The 17,556-nt window shown below is 36.1% G+C and overlaps 1 protein-coding gene across 3 annotated transcripts in view; it reads left to right on the top strand.

Annotated features, from left to right (window-relative positions):
- The first annotated feature begins 4,779 nt into the window (after positions 1 to 4,779).
- The window catches only part of sfmbt2 (Scm like with four mbt domains 2), a 64,977-nt gene continuing 52,200 nt past the window's right edge, over positions 4,780 to 17,556 (top strand). For 2 of the 3 annotated variants that reach the window (XM_022671385.2, XM_049473812.1), the window contains exons 1-2: positions 4,780 to 4,881; positions 16,008 to 16,149. In XM_022671385.2, coding sequence (XP_022527106.2) covers positions 16,083 to 16,149 — 67 coding nt within the window. In that variant the 5' untranslated portion in view covers positions 4,780 to 4,881; positions 16,008 to 16,082. The remainder of the gene's footprint in view (positions 4,882 to 16,007; positions 16,150 to 17,556) is intronic. The other variant, XM_049473813.1, reaches the window with a different exon arrangement.

Raw genomic sequence — 17,556 nt, 5'->3', positions numbered from 1 at the left:
GTGTTTAGAAGAAACAATAAAAGCATTACACATTACACACATTTTTCTAAGATTGAAAAATTCAGCATTTTTGTTTGACCAAAAATATCTATTGACATTTGAATAGTATGAAATGTCTATTGATATTTAAAAACTAATGAAGGCATGATTTAATTATTTTTCAAAAAGGTTAAAGTATCATTTTCACATTTACACCTCATGCCTGGTCATAACCTAGCAACAGTTACTATGGAAGTATGGGATGTGTGGGTGGAGCATGAACAGGTAAAATAGCATCTAGCCATGTTTCTTTTCTTTGTCAAAAACGTAAACATTAATTATAAGAAAAACATATTTAAAACATCTAAAAACATATTTCAGTGTGAAAATACATACTAAATGCACACTAAGTGGGATCATCCACCCATGTTTTTCACTCACCTGTACTTATGTGATGGGACATTACATCTGATGTGATTTGATTTGAATTAATTCAGATGGTGTGAATAATTTAAAATGATTTTTATTTTGTATGCATGTGAAGCACACTTCCTTATTAGGATTACTGGTATTTCTTTTCAGCAACTTCCAGTAAAGCTTGTTTAACCTAGAAACAGTTGCTATGAATATGAGTTGTGTGGGTGGAGCATAGACAGGTAAATTAGCCTCTAACCCTGTTCTTTTTTATTTACATAAGAAACTAAAATATTAGAAAATATTCCACAAATTCACATTTGTGGGTGTTTTTTTATAGTACATTATCACATAAAATGTTAACATGTTAAAAATAAAAAACAAACCAACAAACTAATACTGTTTTTACCCATTACATATGTAAACTGCTCTCATTACATATGTATTTAATTTTTTTTTTTGCTAAAATCTGTAGATTTCCCCAGGCCTTCTGTATGCTCTATTGTATGAAAGTGCTGGGTTGCTGGGCTGCAGTAGAATAAGGAGGCCAGTGTTGGCTGGTAGACTGGCACACAGTAAGGTCACCACCAGTGGAGTAATCCGTCTCCTACACACACACACACACACACACACACACACACACACACACACACACACAGCCCTGTCTCGTAGATTAAACACAGGGCCTGTACCATCTGTTACTGCAGTGTCACTGGGATGTCCTGTTATTAGCCGGATGTGAGGTGTGTGTGAGGTCAGCACATGTTAATTGCAGTGTGTTCTGGCTGACAGGTGACAGGCAGTTTTTATATCATTCTGTACACTAAAACAAGTGAAGGGTTGCATTCAATTTACACTGGTCCCATACAAAAAAGGAATACAGCTCTGCAAAAAATTAAGAGATCACTTGAGTTTCTGAATCAGTTTCTCAGTTTCTCTGAATTCTAAATAAACATTTATTTGCAGAAAATGAGAAATGGTTGAAAGAACAACAAAGATGCAGAGCTTTCAAACCACAAATAATGCAGAGAAAACAAGTTCATATCTATAAAGTTTTAAGAGTTCAGAAATCAATATTTGGTGGAATAACCCTGTTTTTAATCACAGTTTTATTATTATTTTTTTCAGAGCTGTATATGGTCATAGATTTCTTTATATTGTCATTTATATTGTCCAATGAAAAACAAGTGTCTCCATTTTTAACGATTATAAGTTTACTACAAAAAGATTTGAACAGACAAACTGTACCTTAGACTGTGCCAACATTTTCTGGATGAACAGACCAATAGGAATATTTCAAAATGACCCAAAATAAACTCTTCTTACATTGACTTCCATTGAAAGTTTAGAAGGTTTTTCTCTCTTTTGTAAAGTTTCTGTTTTGGAAATACTTGTTTTTTTATTGGACATGAACAAATAATTTTAAAAACAATTTAAATGTTCATTTTTTTAAACATTTAAACTGCTTTCAGAGAAAAAGTTGGCAATTTTCTTACATTTTCAAGTTTAAATTTCTTTTAATACCTTTACATTTATTTTATTTTCCATATAGAAATTACTGTGTATATTTTAATTAAACAATCATATTGTGAAGTGTAGATCACTAAAAAAAGCCAGATCTAGTTATCAATTAAAAAAAAAATTATCTACATCTCTAAAATATAAAATAATCTTTCAGGATACAGTTCTTTGTAATCAACACTAGAGGGCGTCATCCAACAACACAACTCGAAAATACACAGAAATAATAGGGAACTTTCAAGTTAATGAATTAAAAAAAAATAATAATAAGTTGAAGCCAATGTAAATATTATGTACATATTGTTATTATAGCATACAATAAATACAGTTGTGTGATATATAACAATGAATAGTATATGGCTATTAATATTATACAGCTCTGGAAAAAGAAATAATCAGTTTCTCTGATTTTGCTATTTATGGGTATATATATTTATTCTATAAATTACGGACAACATTTCTCCCAAATTCAAAATAAAAATATTGTCATTTAGAGCATTTATTTGCAGAAAATGAAAAAAGGCAAGTATATATTAATAAAGTTTTAAGAGTTCAGATATCAATCTTTGGTGGAATAACCCTGGTTTTTAATCAGAGTTTTCATGCATCTTGGCATGTTCTCCTCCACTAGTCTTACACACTGCTTTTGGATAAGTTTATGCCACTCCTGGTGCAAACATTCAAGCAGTTCAGTTTGGTTTGATGGCTTGTGATCTTCCATCTTCCTCTTGATATTATATTCCAAAAGTTTTCAATTAGGTAAAATAAAGAAACTCATAATTTTTAAGTGGTCTCTTATTTTTTCCAGAGCTGTACATAGTCTGTTTGAAGATGTAAAGGATTTAGCATTGTATAATATGTTTAATTTTTAAATACTTAAATATTTGTATGTAGACTAATATAAAGTAAATACAATAATCCTATTATATATGATGTTCTAAAATATATAAAAAATAAAAAATAAAATAAAATAAACAGTGGCTCTGGTAACAAAGACTGAAACATGACTTATTCTGCACTTAATAAAACAGTGCTTTATCCTCTGTGTTCATCTGAGTTGTGTAATCCCAGTTACCACATAGTCCACAAGTCATTTTAGGTTGAACATATGACACTGTATCACATTTACCTTGAAAATAAACTAATCTCAACAGTTTCATGTAAACCTGGTTAAATTAACATTACTGTGAATTTCCTCTGTGTCCTCATTATTAGCTCATACAGTCTCTACTCTCTGTGTAGAATGATATGCTTATTCTTCCCTGCCATAAACATTAGGAGCATAGTTTCAGAATGACACAGTGATGTCCTCACACCCAACACCTCCTACATCCTGCAGAGCTAGATATGTGTATGGAAGAGAACTCTGTTCCAAACCATTACCTTTGCCACCCTCCAGCTTTAAATCAGACGAAGCTTCTTTAGACCTTTAACAGAAGATTCTTCACACTCACACACTAATCTGCTGATGTGGAGTTGTGTTAACGTTAGTGCTTTAACAACTGAGAAAACTGTGATAAACTGGGAGCAATTTAGACATTTTACACCTGTAAATATAATTTTATTATACTATGTATGTATTTTTTTCTCAAAAGGTCATACAAACAGCCCCACATAAAGGATAGTGAGGGGGATATAAATATAAATTGCTCTGTATGTGAAACTGCACTGTTCTCTGTCCGTATTGTAGTTAATTGAAGAGTCATCATATTTTAGAAAATTTTAGAAAATTGATTGTTTTTTTTGTTTTTTTTTATAAAATAAATTTAAATAAAAAGTTTGGTATATTTTAATCTACATGACAGAAGCAATTGATCATTTGAAAAACAGCAGAATCACCTGAATGACTTTGTCAAAGTGTTTGCTGTTTGTATAAAATGTAATGAGAAATGGCTTCAATAAAGTGGCTAAATGCCAAAAAGCTGTAGTTTTGAGAAACTGTAATCTTGGAAATGCAGCTGGAAAGTTACAGGAAAAACTTTAATTAAGAGACTGATGATGCTCTAGTTTGTTGGAATATTTCACATCAGAATTGAAATAAAGAATCCCTTTCAGTGTCTGCTGTCATACTGACACCATATATCAGCACATTTAGATTGGGCTGTTATGAGTTATGAACAGGACACTGTGGGAACTTTATTTTCATTAAGTAAAATATTTTTGTCTCTATTATGAGGATAAGCAAACAGGAAACACATTTTTTGAGCGAGTAAACTATTTAATCTCCTCAGACAAATATGATTCTCTGAGACTCTTTGACATTTCCACAATACTTTTTTTTCTGCTTCAACTTGATGACAGCTTGATAAGTTATTGAAAATTTTAGAGTGTATATAATCACTATAGGTTTAGATATAGAAAAAACAATTTAAAAAATCTAAAAATGATATTAAAAAATCTACAGTAAAAAATCTTTATAAAAAAGTGGTTCAGCTGCTCAAAAAATTTTGTATTCAGTTTCAGTTACTATTTTAGGAAGCCTATTGAGCAATAGCTTAAAAAAACAGTACATTTTAAATTTAGGAAGCAAGGAAGTGTTGGCAAAAATGTGATACCATTTTTTTTTTACAATTTTTTATTTTTCCTCTAATTTGAACATATGTTTTTCATATGTATTTTTTTATATGTAGATATATAATTTAGTTAGGGAAGTGATTATGAAGAAGTATTTCAGTGTGTTCTGTATGAGAGTGTATTTAATAATAATAAGCAGCAAATTGTTGTTTACAGTCAGCAGGAAAAGACGAGTTTCCCGCATGATGGGAGGAGGAGGAGGAAGAGGAGGAGGAGGAAGAGGAGGAGGCTTCTCCTCTCTCGCTCTAATTGGCTGCTCCAGCCTCTCTCTCTCTCTCTCTTTTTCTCCGAGTGCTGTTAAAGCGCAGCGGCGCGGCACATGCGCACGCGCGGGATGCCATATTGGACGGAGGAGCTGCGCGAGCGGCCCGGTGGGAGCGGAGACCCGGGCAGGTACACGCACGCTCACGCGCGCACGCACGCATGCACACACACACGCACGCACACTAACTATACATGCACGCACAGGATAGTACACAAACACACTATATTTACAACCAACGCGCACACGCACGCGCGCCGTGGGCAAACGCACGCACACTGCACGCGCGCGCACGCGGACTGTAGGCGGATGGTTGTTTATTATTATATGATTATTATCAAATGATTATTATTGAATGTTGGTCCGGTTTCATCAGCCGCGTCCTGCAGGAATGAAGGTAAACACTGAGCGCGCGCTGCGGCACGTTCCGCTTCTGTTACAAAAAAAACGCTTTGATGTTTTTTTGTTAATATAAATAAAATACGTTTTTTCCGACTTTCGGATCTTGAGCGGCAGCAATTCGGGAACCGTCACCAGACAAGAACAACAACAGCAACATCAACAACAACAACAACAACAGCAGCATTTTTTAAAAAATGATTTAATCTAAATCCGGTTCTGTTCACACTAAGCGATTTTTTGTTTCGTTTTATCCCACTATAATTTTCTCCGCGCGGCTCGTTTCACTTTCGCGCAGAAGCAAAAGTAGGAAAAGCAGCTCCTACTCACTCCGCTGGACATCATACTAAACATCCAAACACGCGCCCTGTCTGATCTGTTCTTCTCATATCACACACACATACGCACGCACACGTTCACACACATTCAAACACACATTCACACACAGTGTGTTTCCTGTTTCGTTTTGAACTCTGATCATAGAATCACCAACAAGCTGAATCACCATAACTTCTGTGCCGATATTTATCACTGACTTATTTACAGAGTTATTCAAACACTTACTGACATATTTACTGATTTATTTACTGACTTATTTACGTTTGTACTGAAATTTAACTTAATAATCTTATTTGCTGTCTTATATACTGATTTGTTTACTGAACATTAACTTCTGTGCTGACATTTCTACTGACTTTGCTGGTAATTTACTGGTATTTACTGTCTTTCTCACTGAGGCATACCTTCTTTACTGTCTTATTTACTACATTTACTTAATAGCCTATTTACTATTTTATTTACACTTTTGTTTACAGGTTTATTTGCAAACTTTTACAGACTTGTTTACTTATTTACTAAATGTTTTACTTCATTTAATTTAAACTTAATTTAATTTAGTTTCTGTAGTGACTTTTTGATGTCTTTTTTACTCACTGATTTACTGACTGCTGCACTGAAACTTAACATTTTATTCACTGACTTATATATAACAACTAATTTAATGTCTCATTTACAGACTTATTTAACAACTAATTTAACGGCTTATTTACTGACTTATTTAACAACTAATTTACTGTCATATTTAACAATCTATTTCCTTTTTTTACTGTCTTGTCACAGACTTAATTATTTACCAAGTTTGGCACTGTTTTCTTTACTGACTTATTTACCGACTCATGTCTTATTTACTGACTTAAATAACAACTAGTTTACTGTTATTTACTGACTTATTAAACAACTAATTTAGTGTCTTATTTATGTATTTGACAATATATTAACTGTCTTATTTACTCACTTATTTACAGACTTACTAACTTACGTATTTACCAACGTATGCACTGTTTTCTTTACTGACTTATTTACTGACTCTTGTACGAAAGTTTACCATCTGCACTAACTTATTTACTGTCTTATTTACTGTCTTATTTATTGACTTATTTACTTACTTATTTACCAATTATGTACTGTCTTCTTTACTGACTTATTTACTGACATATTTACTGACTTACTAACTGATGCCTAACATCTATGCACTGCTCAGATTTCACTGTTTTGTAGTGAATGCAAAATAACAAACCTAATGTAGATACTGACAAGCATGCAGAACAGCCGATCTCTAATCTTTGACTTAGAAAATTTAAATACCTTTATGTGTATATTATATGTAAATTATTATTAAGCTCTTCTGTGGCTGAGGGAAATGTATAGTTATAGTTATATACAGTTCAAATATATATAACACTAAGAATGGAGAGTGCGGTGGTCAGATCTGATCTTCATTCCTTCCGGCTGATTCTTTCTTCTGAACTGAGCTTAGTGGATGATTTGGAAATCTGATAGACTTATAAACTGGAAAGATGCTTCAGTATTTTAAGCAGAAGTGCTGGAGTCCATCCAGGACAGATGACTTTCTATATCTCTCCCTCCCTCTTTCTTTCACCTTGTTTCTTTTATCCCACTTTCTGTCTCAGTCTTTCTCTCACGCTCTTTCTTTCTTGTTCTATTTCTGTCTCTCTCATTCTTTTTCTTTTTTATTTACTGTGGTGACTCTCTCTCTCTCTGTCTCTTTCTTTCTCCCACACAGTTTCTAACTTTCTTTCTCTGTATTTCTCTTTCCCTTACAAAAAATCTGTCTTTTTCTTACACTGTGTACCTCTCTTTCAGTTACCTTGTCCTTTTCTTATTTAATGTTTTTCTGTTTTATTTTGTACCTGTTTTTTTCTAGATTTTATATTTATTCATACTTTCTCTCTCCATTTCTTTTTTTTCCTTTCTATTTTTTCCTACTTTTCTTTCCTTCTTTCTGTCCCCTGTTTTTATCCCTCTCTAATTTTCTTTTTGTTAGTTTGTTTCTTCTTTCTTTCTTTTCTTTTTTATTTATTTATCTCTCTCTGTTTTACTTTAGTCTCTTTCTTCAACAGTCTTTAGTCTCTTCTTCCACACTGTTTACTCTGTATCTCTTACTATGTTCTCTATATTTCCTTATTAATTGTCTTCCCTTTCCTTCTTTATTCTTGTTTTTTTGTTTGTTTTTTCTTTCATAGTTGTCTCTCTCTCTTAATTTATTCAGTATCTCTCTTTGTTTCTTTTTACTGATTACTACGTCTTTTTTTCTTTTTTCTTAGTTTTGTTCTTTCTACCTCTATTCTTCACTTTTTTTCATTCCTACTCATTATCTCTCTTTCTCGCACTTTTCTCTTTGACGTTTTTCTTTCATTCTTTGTGTCTTCCATTCTTTCTTTTCTCTTTTTCTTTTTCATTTTCTCTCTCTTTCTCTCTGTTGTGTGTGATGTAATGGGAGTATAGTATCAGGTATTAAGTAGTTTTAGTATTAATGGTAATGTAAGTGTTAGTGTTCATTTACTCAGTGTGTAATGCTAGCTGTCAGTGGATCAGTAGGAGGATGGTGTCGATGTAGGTGTGATGCATTTAATTGTGTGGAAATTATGTTTGTAACTGTATTAAATGTGCGGTGTTTCAGTGCAGTGTGTGTAGTGAAGATTTAGAGTATGAATGTGATCAGCTGTAGAAGGAAATGAGTACACAGAACCTGCAGCTGTCTGGTTTGTGGGGTAAATGTTTGTGTGTTTGTGTGTGTGTGTGTTGAGTAAAGTATCTGTATTATTCAGGGTATGTCTGTAATGCAAGGTCAGTATGCATGTATACATTTTTTACTGAGCTAATGAGAACATTGTGACATAATGTGATTCTGGCATTTGATAATTAATGGATCCATAGATTTGCTCCGGAATTCCTAACAAAATCTTTTTACATTGACTCCCACTTATAGTTCTCTTGTAAAGCTGCCAATTTAAACATGTGCTTTTTGGGGCTTTTTCTGAGTTTTTTTGCTTTTTAATAATAAACTGAAAAGATTAAAATAACATTTTAAGGTATATTTAAGCTTGCTCAACACAAATATATGTTTGAATGAAACAATTGCGCAATTACCCTAGTTTACCTCATTTTGCTGGCATCTAAGGTTTTTTTTGGTCATGCCATATAATAATCATGTTTTTTTTTTTCATAAAAACACTTGTAAAACAGCCGTGTTTGACATCCCCACCCAGGTGTATGTATACAGTGAAAGAGTGAGATGCGAGCAGAGAACTGTGGGTTGTGTACTGCAGACTGTGGCTGAAGTGTCTCACAGAGCTATGATCAAAAGCTTCTTGCTTCTACTGTCTGTTATTGTGGGTTTTCTGAGGTATCTGTTTTTTTTACCGTCTATTGTTTTAAATCAGGCATTAAAACAGCAGGTGGGCTCTTAAAGTGTGAATGCATGCTAGTCAACTGCCGCTAACAACACATTAGCTCTAAGCATTCTAAGTGTGAAAGACTTCTGTGCTCCCTGATGCCTGAAACAATTGGTAAATATTCTATATATTGACTTTTTGAAATGTTTATAAGGATCTATACTCTCATATTTCTTTAACAAAAACGGCATCACCCATAGAACCATTTTTAGCACCTTTCTTATTAAAAATGATGGGACTAAGTACCTCAATTTCCTATATTATACAAAGGAGTTTTAAAGCCGACAGTCTATTATACAAGACCATTTTTCATTGGTTTAGTTTGTTTATGTCAGAGCAGGACTGCATACACAATAACCTTAATAGGATTCAAATCATAACCAAATAAGCTAAATTCAAATCATGATATCCTCTTCTTTCTATAAACACAGACATGGGGTGGAGTGAAGGTTTAGAATGTGTAAAATCAATGGAGTGTCTGAGCCTCTTGAGCTATGAGCAAGAAATAATTCATATAAAATTACTTAGATATCAAATATCACGAGACATGGGACTGGTATCATGTCCTATGACTTTTTCCATGTGCCACAGAAGCTAAAGAACATAGCACTGGCTTTTGGGATATGTGAGAGGGATTTCTTGCATTGACTGTATGTGTGATTTCTGCCAGAGTCTCCCGTCTGTTTATATGGACAATTCTAGCCAGACACCATCAGGCTCCATCATCAATAATAATAGAAGAGTAATATTAACTATATGACACTCTGTATCATGGAATGATACATTTCAGAAATTGAATGTCCCAGCCATCTGCACCAGCTATCAAACTTCACTCCAACTCCCATAATTCACCTACACCCACTATCAGACCTCTTTACTCCCAACTCCCATAATTCACTTGCCCCCACTACCAGACCTCACTCCAACTCCCATAATTCACCTGCTCCCACTATCAGACCTCTTTACTCCAACTCTCATAATTCACCTGCACCCACTATCAGACCTCACTCCAACTCCCATAATTCACCTGCACCCACTATCAGACCTCACTCCAACTCCCATAATTCACCTGCTCCCACTATCAGACCTCACTCCAACTCCCATAATTCACCTGCACCCACTATCAGACCTCATTCCAACTCCCATAATTCACCTGCACCCACTATCAGACCTCACTTCAACTACCATAATTCACCTGCACCCACTATCAGACCTCACTCCAGCTCCCATAATTCACCTGCAACCACTATCAGACCTCACTACAACTCCCATAATTCACCTGCTCCCACTATCAGACCTCACTAAAACTCCCATAATTCACTTGCACCCACTATCAGACCTCTTTACTCCAACTCCCATAATTCACCTGCTCCCACTATCAGACCTCACTCCAACTCCCATAATTCACTTGCACCCACTATCAGACCTCACTCCAACTCCCATAATTCACCTGCACCCACTATCAGACCTCACTCCAACTCCCATAATTCACCTGCACCCACTATCAGACCTCACTCCAACTCCCATAATTCACCTGCACCCACTATCAGACCTCACTCCAACTCCCATAATTCACCTGCTCCCACTATCAGACCTCACTCCAACTCCCATAATTCACCTGCACCCACTATCAGACCTCACTCCAACTCCCATAATTCACCTGCACCCACTATCAGACCTCTTTACTCCAACTCCCATAATTCACCTGCACCCACTATCAGACCTCACTCCAACTCCCATAATTCACCTGCACCCACTATCAGACCTCACTCCAACTCCCATAATTCACCTGCACCCACTATCAGACCTCTTTACTCCAACTCCCATAATTCACCTGCACCCACTATCAGACCTCACTCCAACTCCCATAATTCACCTGCACCCACTATCAGACCTCACTCCAACTCCCATAATTCACCTGCTCCCACTATCAGACCTCACTCCAACTCCCATAATTCACCTGCACCCACTATCAGACCTCTTTACTCCAACTCCCATAATTCACCTGCACCCACTATCAGACCTCACTCCAACTCCCATAATTCACATCGCCTTAGCATGAACACACTGGCCAGTGTTTAAACTTACTCACAAGATAACACCTCACAACAGGTGTGGGCATTCCCAAATAATCCACTGAGGTCATCAGTTTTCATACTGCTGTTGTAAATCCCACCAATTTAGTAATTTAGTATTACTTTTTGAAACTGCAGTTATTTTAACATGCTTGGAAAAGAACACAAACATACATCAGCTAACAGAATGTACTTTTTAAATTGATTAAAAAAATGACTTTATAGAAACCCGAAAGCTATAGCTATTGTAAAGCAGTAAGTTTATCTTTGTAAGTTAACAATGGCTTTACTGTCCCTACACATGACAGGGGTTGGACAATGAAATTGAAACACCTGGTTTTAGACCACAATCATTTATTGTCCCGACGGACAGTTCTGGTGGAAACAGGAGAGTTGAGGTGCACATTGAATTCTGCCGTGATTTGGGCAGCTGTGGTTTTATGGTTTTTGGATTCAATCTGGGTTAGCACCAGAACATCCCTTTCAGAAAACTTCCTCTTGCATCCACAGTTAATCCTGTTGGATGTGGTTCGTCTTTTTGGTGATATGCTGACATTCCCCTGGATACCTTGGCTCTTGATTCATCACAAAGACTTGATGTCTTGGTCACAGATGCGCCAGCAAGACATGCACCAACAATTTGTCCTCTTTTGAACTCTGGTATGTCACCCCTAATGTTGTGTGCATTGCAATATTTTGCGCAGAACTGTGCTCTTACTCTGCTAATTGAACCTTCACACTCTGCTCTTACTGGTGCAATGTGCAATTAAGGAAGATTGGCCACCAGGCTGCTCCAATTTAGCCATGAAACCCCCTACACTAAAATGACAGGTGTTTCAGCTTCATTGTCCAACCCCTGTATTTAACAACTGCTTATGAAGACTGAAGTATAGTAAAAACAAGCTTTAGTATCTCAACATTATTGTAGTGCACCCAATATTTGCTGTGATTGGTATGTTTTAAAACTTATTTATGGTGTGAAGGCTATGTTTGGCTATATTTGCACTGTGTAGACAGTGTGACCTATCAGCAGACAGCAGACTTTAACATTTTTTTACAGATGAGTTTTGCATCTAAACGCTCTGACTGGCATTTTCTAATGTACATCTTAAAGATTCAATTCTGAAGCAACTTTGAAAACATTTGCTGGAATTTCCCTTTTTATATCTCTAGATTTGGAACTTTGAGGGGATATTTACTAAAGATCAAATGACTGTTTTTCTGATCAGCTGTTTTTACTGTGAGCAGAGTAATGTCATCACATATCTCTGCATGACATCAGTAGAATTTACAGCAGTCGCTTCCCACTTAAAGTATTACACACATAAAAAAACACAAACTCATACACTTAGTCAGTGTTCTCAGCTATTGTGCTTGTGCCCCGGGCTGTGTGATTAACGTAGATTATTAAACGTCTCTAAGACTGGAAAAGCTGAGCATTATTCTGGAAAGAAAAGCAGCAGCAAATTGTGTTCAAATAATCCTTTAATTCCCCTCTGAAAACTTAACCGAGCTCTGGATTAGACAGACCTGGACCACACTCAGAGCATCTGGCGCAATCAGGGCTAATCGATAGCAAGAGCCCCACAAAGCCTCTGAAATGGTCCACATCTGAGATTAGTTCAGATAATGCAGCGTAATCTCTCCTCAATCTGCGTGAAACTGCGGCGCTGCTGGCTGGAGCACCGTGCTGAATAACGCTGGAGTTTTTCAGATGCGTCACACTGTATCATTTAGATAGGTTGATTCTTAATAAGGGCTTAGTGAATCATTTCATTCATCTCAAATAGTTGTGATGCAACAAAACAAAAATTTAGGCTGAATCCAAAACTGAAAAAAAAAAGAAAAATTTGGCCAGAATATTGAATATCAAACTTTGAAAACTTTCATCATTCAGTTTTCTTTTTTTTCAATCTTTTCAATGGCACAAATTAAATACCATAAATCTAGTTTTTTCTTGCTCTTCATAGAAAAAAAGTGATTAAAACATTTTAATGTCTCGGCCGAAAAATTTCACCAAATATGAAACCAAACACAATAAAGAAAAAGTTTTAATCTCAAATCTAAAAAAAATCAATTGAAGGCTTCCTGAATAAAAAATGTCTTGACTTTTAGTCAAAGTCAATGTGAAAGATTTAATTTTAAGTCATTTTTGGAGTGTTTCTATGGGTTCATTCATGTTGACATTTTGATGTGATTTTTTTTTCATGGGTCATTTAGATGAACCCAACTAGTCCTGAGTCATTTCTTAGCAAGGTTTAGTTAATCATCTAATCTTGAGGTTGTCGTAAGTAAGTTGCTATAAGTAATGATGCACCATAGCAAAGTTAAAACCAAAAAAAAAAAACATTTAGCAGATGACAAAATATCAAACACATGATGCTTAGGCTCGGCCACTGGCTCAATCGTTGACTTGGCCATTGGCTCAGTCATTGACTTGGTCATTGGCTCGGCTGCTGGCTCAGTTGTTGGCTCGGCCACAGGCTCAGTCATTGCCCTGACCACTGACTCAGTCATCGACTTGGTCATTGGCTCAGCCTAATCACTGGCTCAGTCATTGGCCTCATCACTGGCTCAGTCATTGACTTGCTCATTGGCTCGGTTGCTGGCTTAGTTGTTCTCTCGACCACTGCCTTGGTCACTGGCTCGGTCGTTGGGTCGGCCGCAGGCTCAGTTGTTGGGTCGGCCACTGGCTCAGTCGTTGGCTTGACTACAGGCTCAGTCACTGGCTCGACCACTGCCTCGGTCACTGGCTGAGTCGGTGACTCTGCCATTATGCTCGGATGTACAAATTCCTCTTATTGTTATGTATTTTATTATTATGTCTTTTCAGTTCTCCAGTATTCTGTGTTTTTCTTCCATTTTTGGCTAAATATATTTAGTTGCCAGTTTTTATATGCAGCCCTAATAAAAAGAAGTGAAATCTTATTGCTTGGGAATTTTCTGAGGAAAATTAGGCCTCACCATTGTTAAGCTTATGGAGCAATCTCTCTTCCTGTCTCTTTACAGGCTGTCTTGGAACATTGTTTTAGAAATGTTGACAAGTCTAAACTCACTGTATTGACTTCATGCTCTGCCACGAATCTCCCATGAGGCAATGCTGCTTCCAGATAGTGCTGAGTCTGTTTCTAATGAAGAGTGGCATACAAGTCTTTGAGGAATTAGTTTTCTGTGGAACTGGTGGCCAGCCGTGCATGTCAAACCCGTATGCAGCTCACACACACACACACAGTATAATAGACGCTGCATGGTGCTTTCTCCATTTATTCCCGTTTGTAAGATTTGTGCCAGTTGATTTCATGCGTGGTAGGTTCTGGGCAGAGGCAGAGCTCCACATTAATAAACGCAGACGAGCAAATCGCTGTTATCTGTAGATTTAATATGAAAAAGATTTAATACACTTCCTCTAATCTGTTTTTATCAGACTGAGGCTCGTTAATGATTAGAGCTGTATTGTGTTGTGTGGAAATACATTCATTCTCAGGGAGTAAAGAACATTGTTTTGTATTAGGAATGCACAATGTATGGCTTTAGCATTGTCATCAATGTGCAGGCATACATAATCGTCACATCACAGGACATGCAGTAAAACTTGTAAGGATAATTTAACTAAATGTCATGGCATGTTGAGGCAAATTTGCCCAAAGATGCTGCAGCTGGGCCTTTAGATCCTGATACACACTTATAGATTAATAAAGCTGCCATCCCAGCTGCTCTCATAAATGCTGAATTGGTGATAAATCTGGAGACTAGGCAGGGCAAGGAAGTGTTGCAAACTGGAGGAGACATTCTTGGGAAACTCTTGCTGTGTGTTGGTGAACATTATCCTGCTGAAAAATGCCAGTTGGAAAACATGTAACACATATCACTGAGGTGTTACTGTCCCTCGTATAACTACTTAGGGGAACCGACTGTTGTATGTGATGCTCCCCAGATCATCACATCAGCAGTTAGGACAGTGTGTTGCTCCACACAAAAGGAAGGATTGAAACACTCACCAAAGGGCCTCTACATTCAAACCCAGCCATAAACATAATACATAAAATTAACAGATACCATTAATAACACAATAGTAACAGAAATAACCAACAAAATCTAGTCAGTTATTTATTTTTTATTTATTTATTTTTACATATTGTTAATATCTTTTTTATTCTGTTTTTATTCACCAGCTGGCAGGTTCTGATTTTGCTAAATATCATAGAACTTTGTGTAAGCATTGGATTTAACTTAAGTCCAGGTGACCACCCTCCAGCACGGTTTCAGGTACTGTCTGCCCCAGCACACCTGATCACCTGATCCAGCTCAAGAAGCAGCTGGATAATTAGCTGATGAGCTGGATCAGGATCAGGTGTAATGGGGCCGGGAATAGGAAACTATGCTGGGCAACGGGTCAGAAGAGCATCAGAGCTGAAAACCAGCACAACACCCTTTTTGCTAAATGGTTCTTGGCTTGGGTCTATGGTTCTTAAAGAAAAACTTACAGAACTTTCAGAGAAATGGTCTCGAGACAGTTCAGAGTGGTTCTTTTGCAATAGTTCTTTATTGTATTTTTGCTTTTAAAAGTGTAGTTCAACCAATTGCAACCAAATATGGAATTACCTACCAGGGGACAACTTAAGAACAAACACACAGCTGTGTAAACTGAAAAATGTGGAGACTTCACACACATATTCAACAGGTCATTGCAGTGTTCTTTAGCTTCCGTGGGGTGGGACATGGAAAAATAATGGGACTTGATACTAGTTCCTGTCCCATGACATTTGGCATACCAGTGTAAATGCATTTTGCCATGAATAGATTCATAGTCTAAGTATTCATAGTCTGACATTTCCTGTGTCATTTGGAAAGAATGCTGATATGATAATTCCTCTTACAATGAATTGATTGATTTTTGTTTGTATATTTACAAAACACTTAGATCATACTGCGAATAACTGTAGGCTGTGGTGATTTTCTGGGTGATTTTCACTGGGTTTTTACCACTGCAATAATCTGACCTTTGATCTTTACCCTCCCAACCCACAGGCAGCTAACTCACTGTGAGCAGACGCAACTGGAAACTACAGCTTACCAACATAGCAGCCTTTACACCACTGCAAAATGATGACATCAGCAGGTGGGAAGATCCAGAGCCCAACCAATGGCAGAGCAGAACCGGGTCTCTCAGGTGAGGCTAACTATTCACAAACATCTCTGAGCACCCCTGCTCAAATAACATGTGTTTGCTGCACATCTTATAGCATTATTTCTCAAAATTTAGGCACTTTGGTCAAATAGCATGCACTGTTCTAGCATGTATTATTAGAAAAATAATATTATTATTTATTTTTTACACTGTTAATTAACACTGAAGCCATCCAGACTATAAAGGAATAGGGAATCATAAGGAATTATGTCGTGCTATTAACTTTTAGCTGTTTCTGATGCTGGTAACTCTGATTAACTAATTCTGTGCTACAAAGCAAATGCTTGAGTTTCTTTTCTTGGGGTGGTCCTGATGAGAGCCAGTTTCATCTTAAAGTTTTATACTCATAATGTCTTTGAGACTGCACTTGAGGGTACTTTGAAAATTCTTTAAATTGTTTGGATTGACTTATGTTTATTTTTTAATTTATGGATTAGAACATTACTGAAATAGAGATATTTATTGTAGGGGTGGGCAATATTATATCGTATACAATATATCGTGACACAGAAATATCGTGATATTAAAAATCCATAGAGATGTTCTGTCTTAAAAGTAGTCTATTATTTACTGTGAAACTTTCTGTGTATTTGTTGTGTAATTGTTTTAGTTTGCAGTTTATATGCATGCACTAAATATTCTGCAATATGTTTTGCTGCATTATATTATTTTATGCTATATTATTTATTTTGCCACATTATGATTATGCTGTTATACTCTTAATTAATGAATTATTTTTCTGTTTTCTTATATCGCCAAGTATATCGTTATCGCAAAAATACTCTGAAATATCGTGATATTATTTTAGAGCCATATCGCCCACCCCTAATTCATTGTATACCAACTCTACCTCTTCACAATTTTACAACTGATGCTCTCAAACACATTAGACAAGAGAGCGAGGAATTCAAGTAATTGACTCTTGACAAGTTCGGCACAGCTGTTAACTGAAAGCTGTTCCAGGTGACTTTACCTCATGAAACTGCCTCAGAAAATACCAAAATGTGCAAAGCTGTCATCTAAGTAAGAGGTACTACTTTAAAGAATCTTATATATATAAAATGTTCTGATTGGTTGAACACAATTTTGTTTACTAAATAATTCCATATGTTTTCGTCATAGTTTGGCTGACTTTATTATGAATCTACAATGCAGAAAAAGTTGAAAAGTTGAATACACTGAATTTATGGTGTGTCCAAACTTTGACTGGTACTATAATTCTGCACGTTCTACTGAATAATAGCTGTCTATTTGCTTTATTTCTGCATATTAACATATAGAACAAGTTCGTAAAGGAGCTGTAAAAACATGGCTTATGGTGAAGTGAGTTATGTTTTTGTTATTTCTCAGTCCGCTGAGTCTGATGGTCATATTGCCAAGTGCATCATG

This window comes from Astyanax mexicanus, chromosome 2, assembly GCF_023375975.1.
Source record: "Astyanax mexicanus isolate ESR-SI-001 chromosome 2, AstMex3_surface, whole genome shotgun sequence".
Taxonomy (NCBI): domain Eukaryota; kingdom Metazoa; phylum Chordata; class Actinopteri; order Characiformes; family Acestrorhamphidae; genus Astyanax; species Astyanax mexicanus.
The sequence above is the reverse complement of the archived record's forward strand: the minus strand, read 5'-3'. Positions and strand labels throughout refer to the sequence as shown.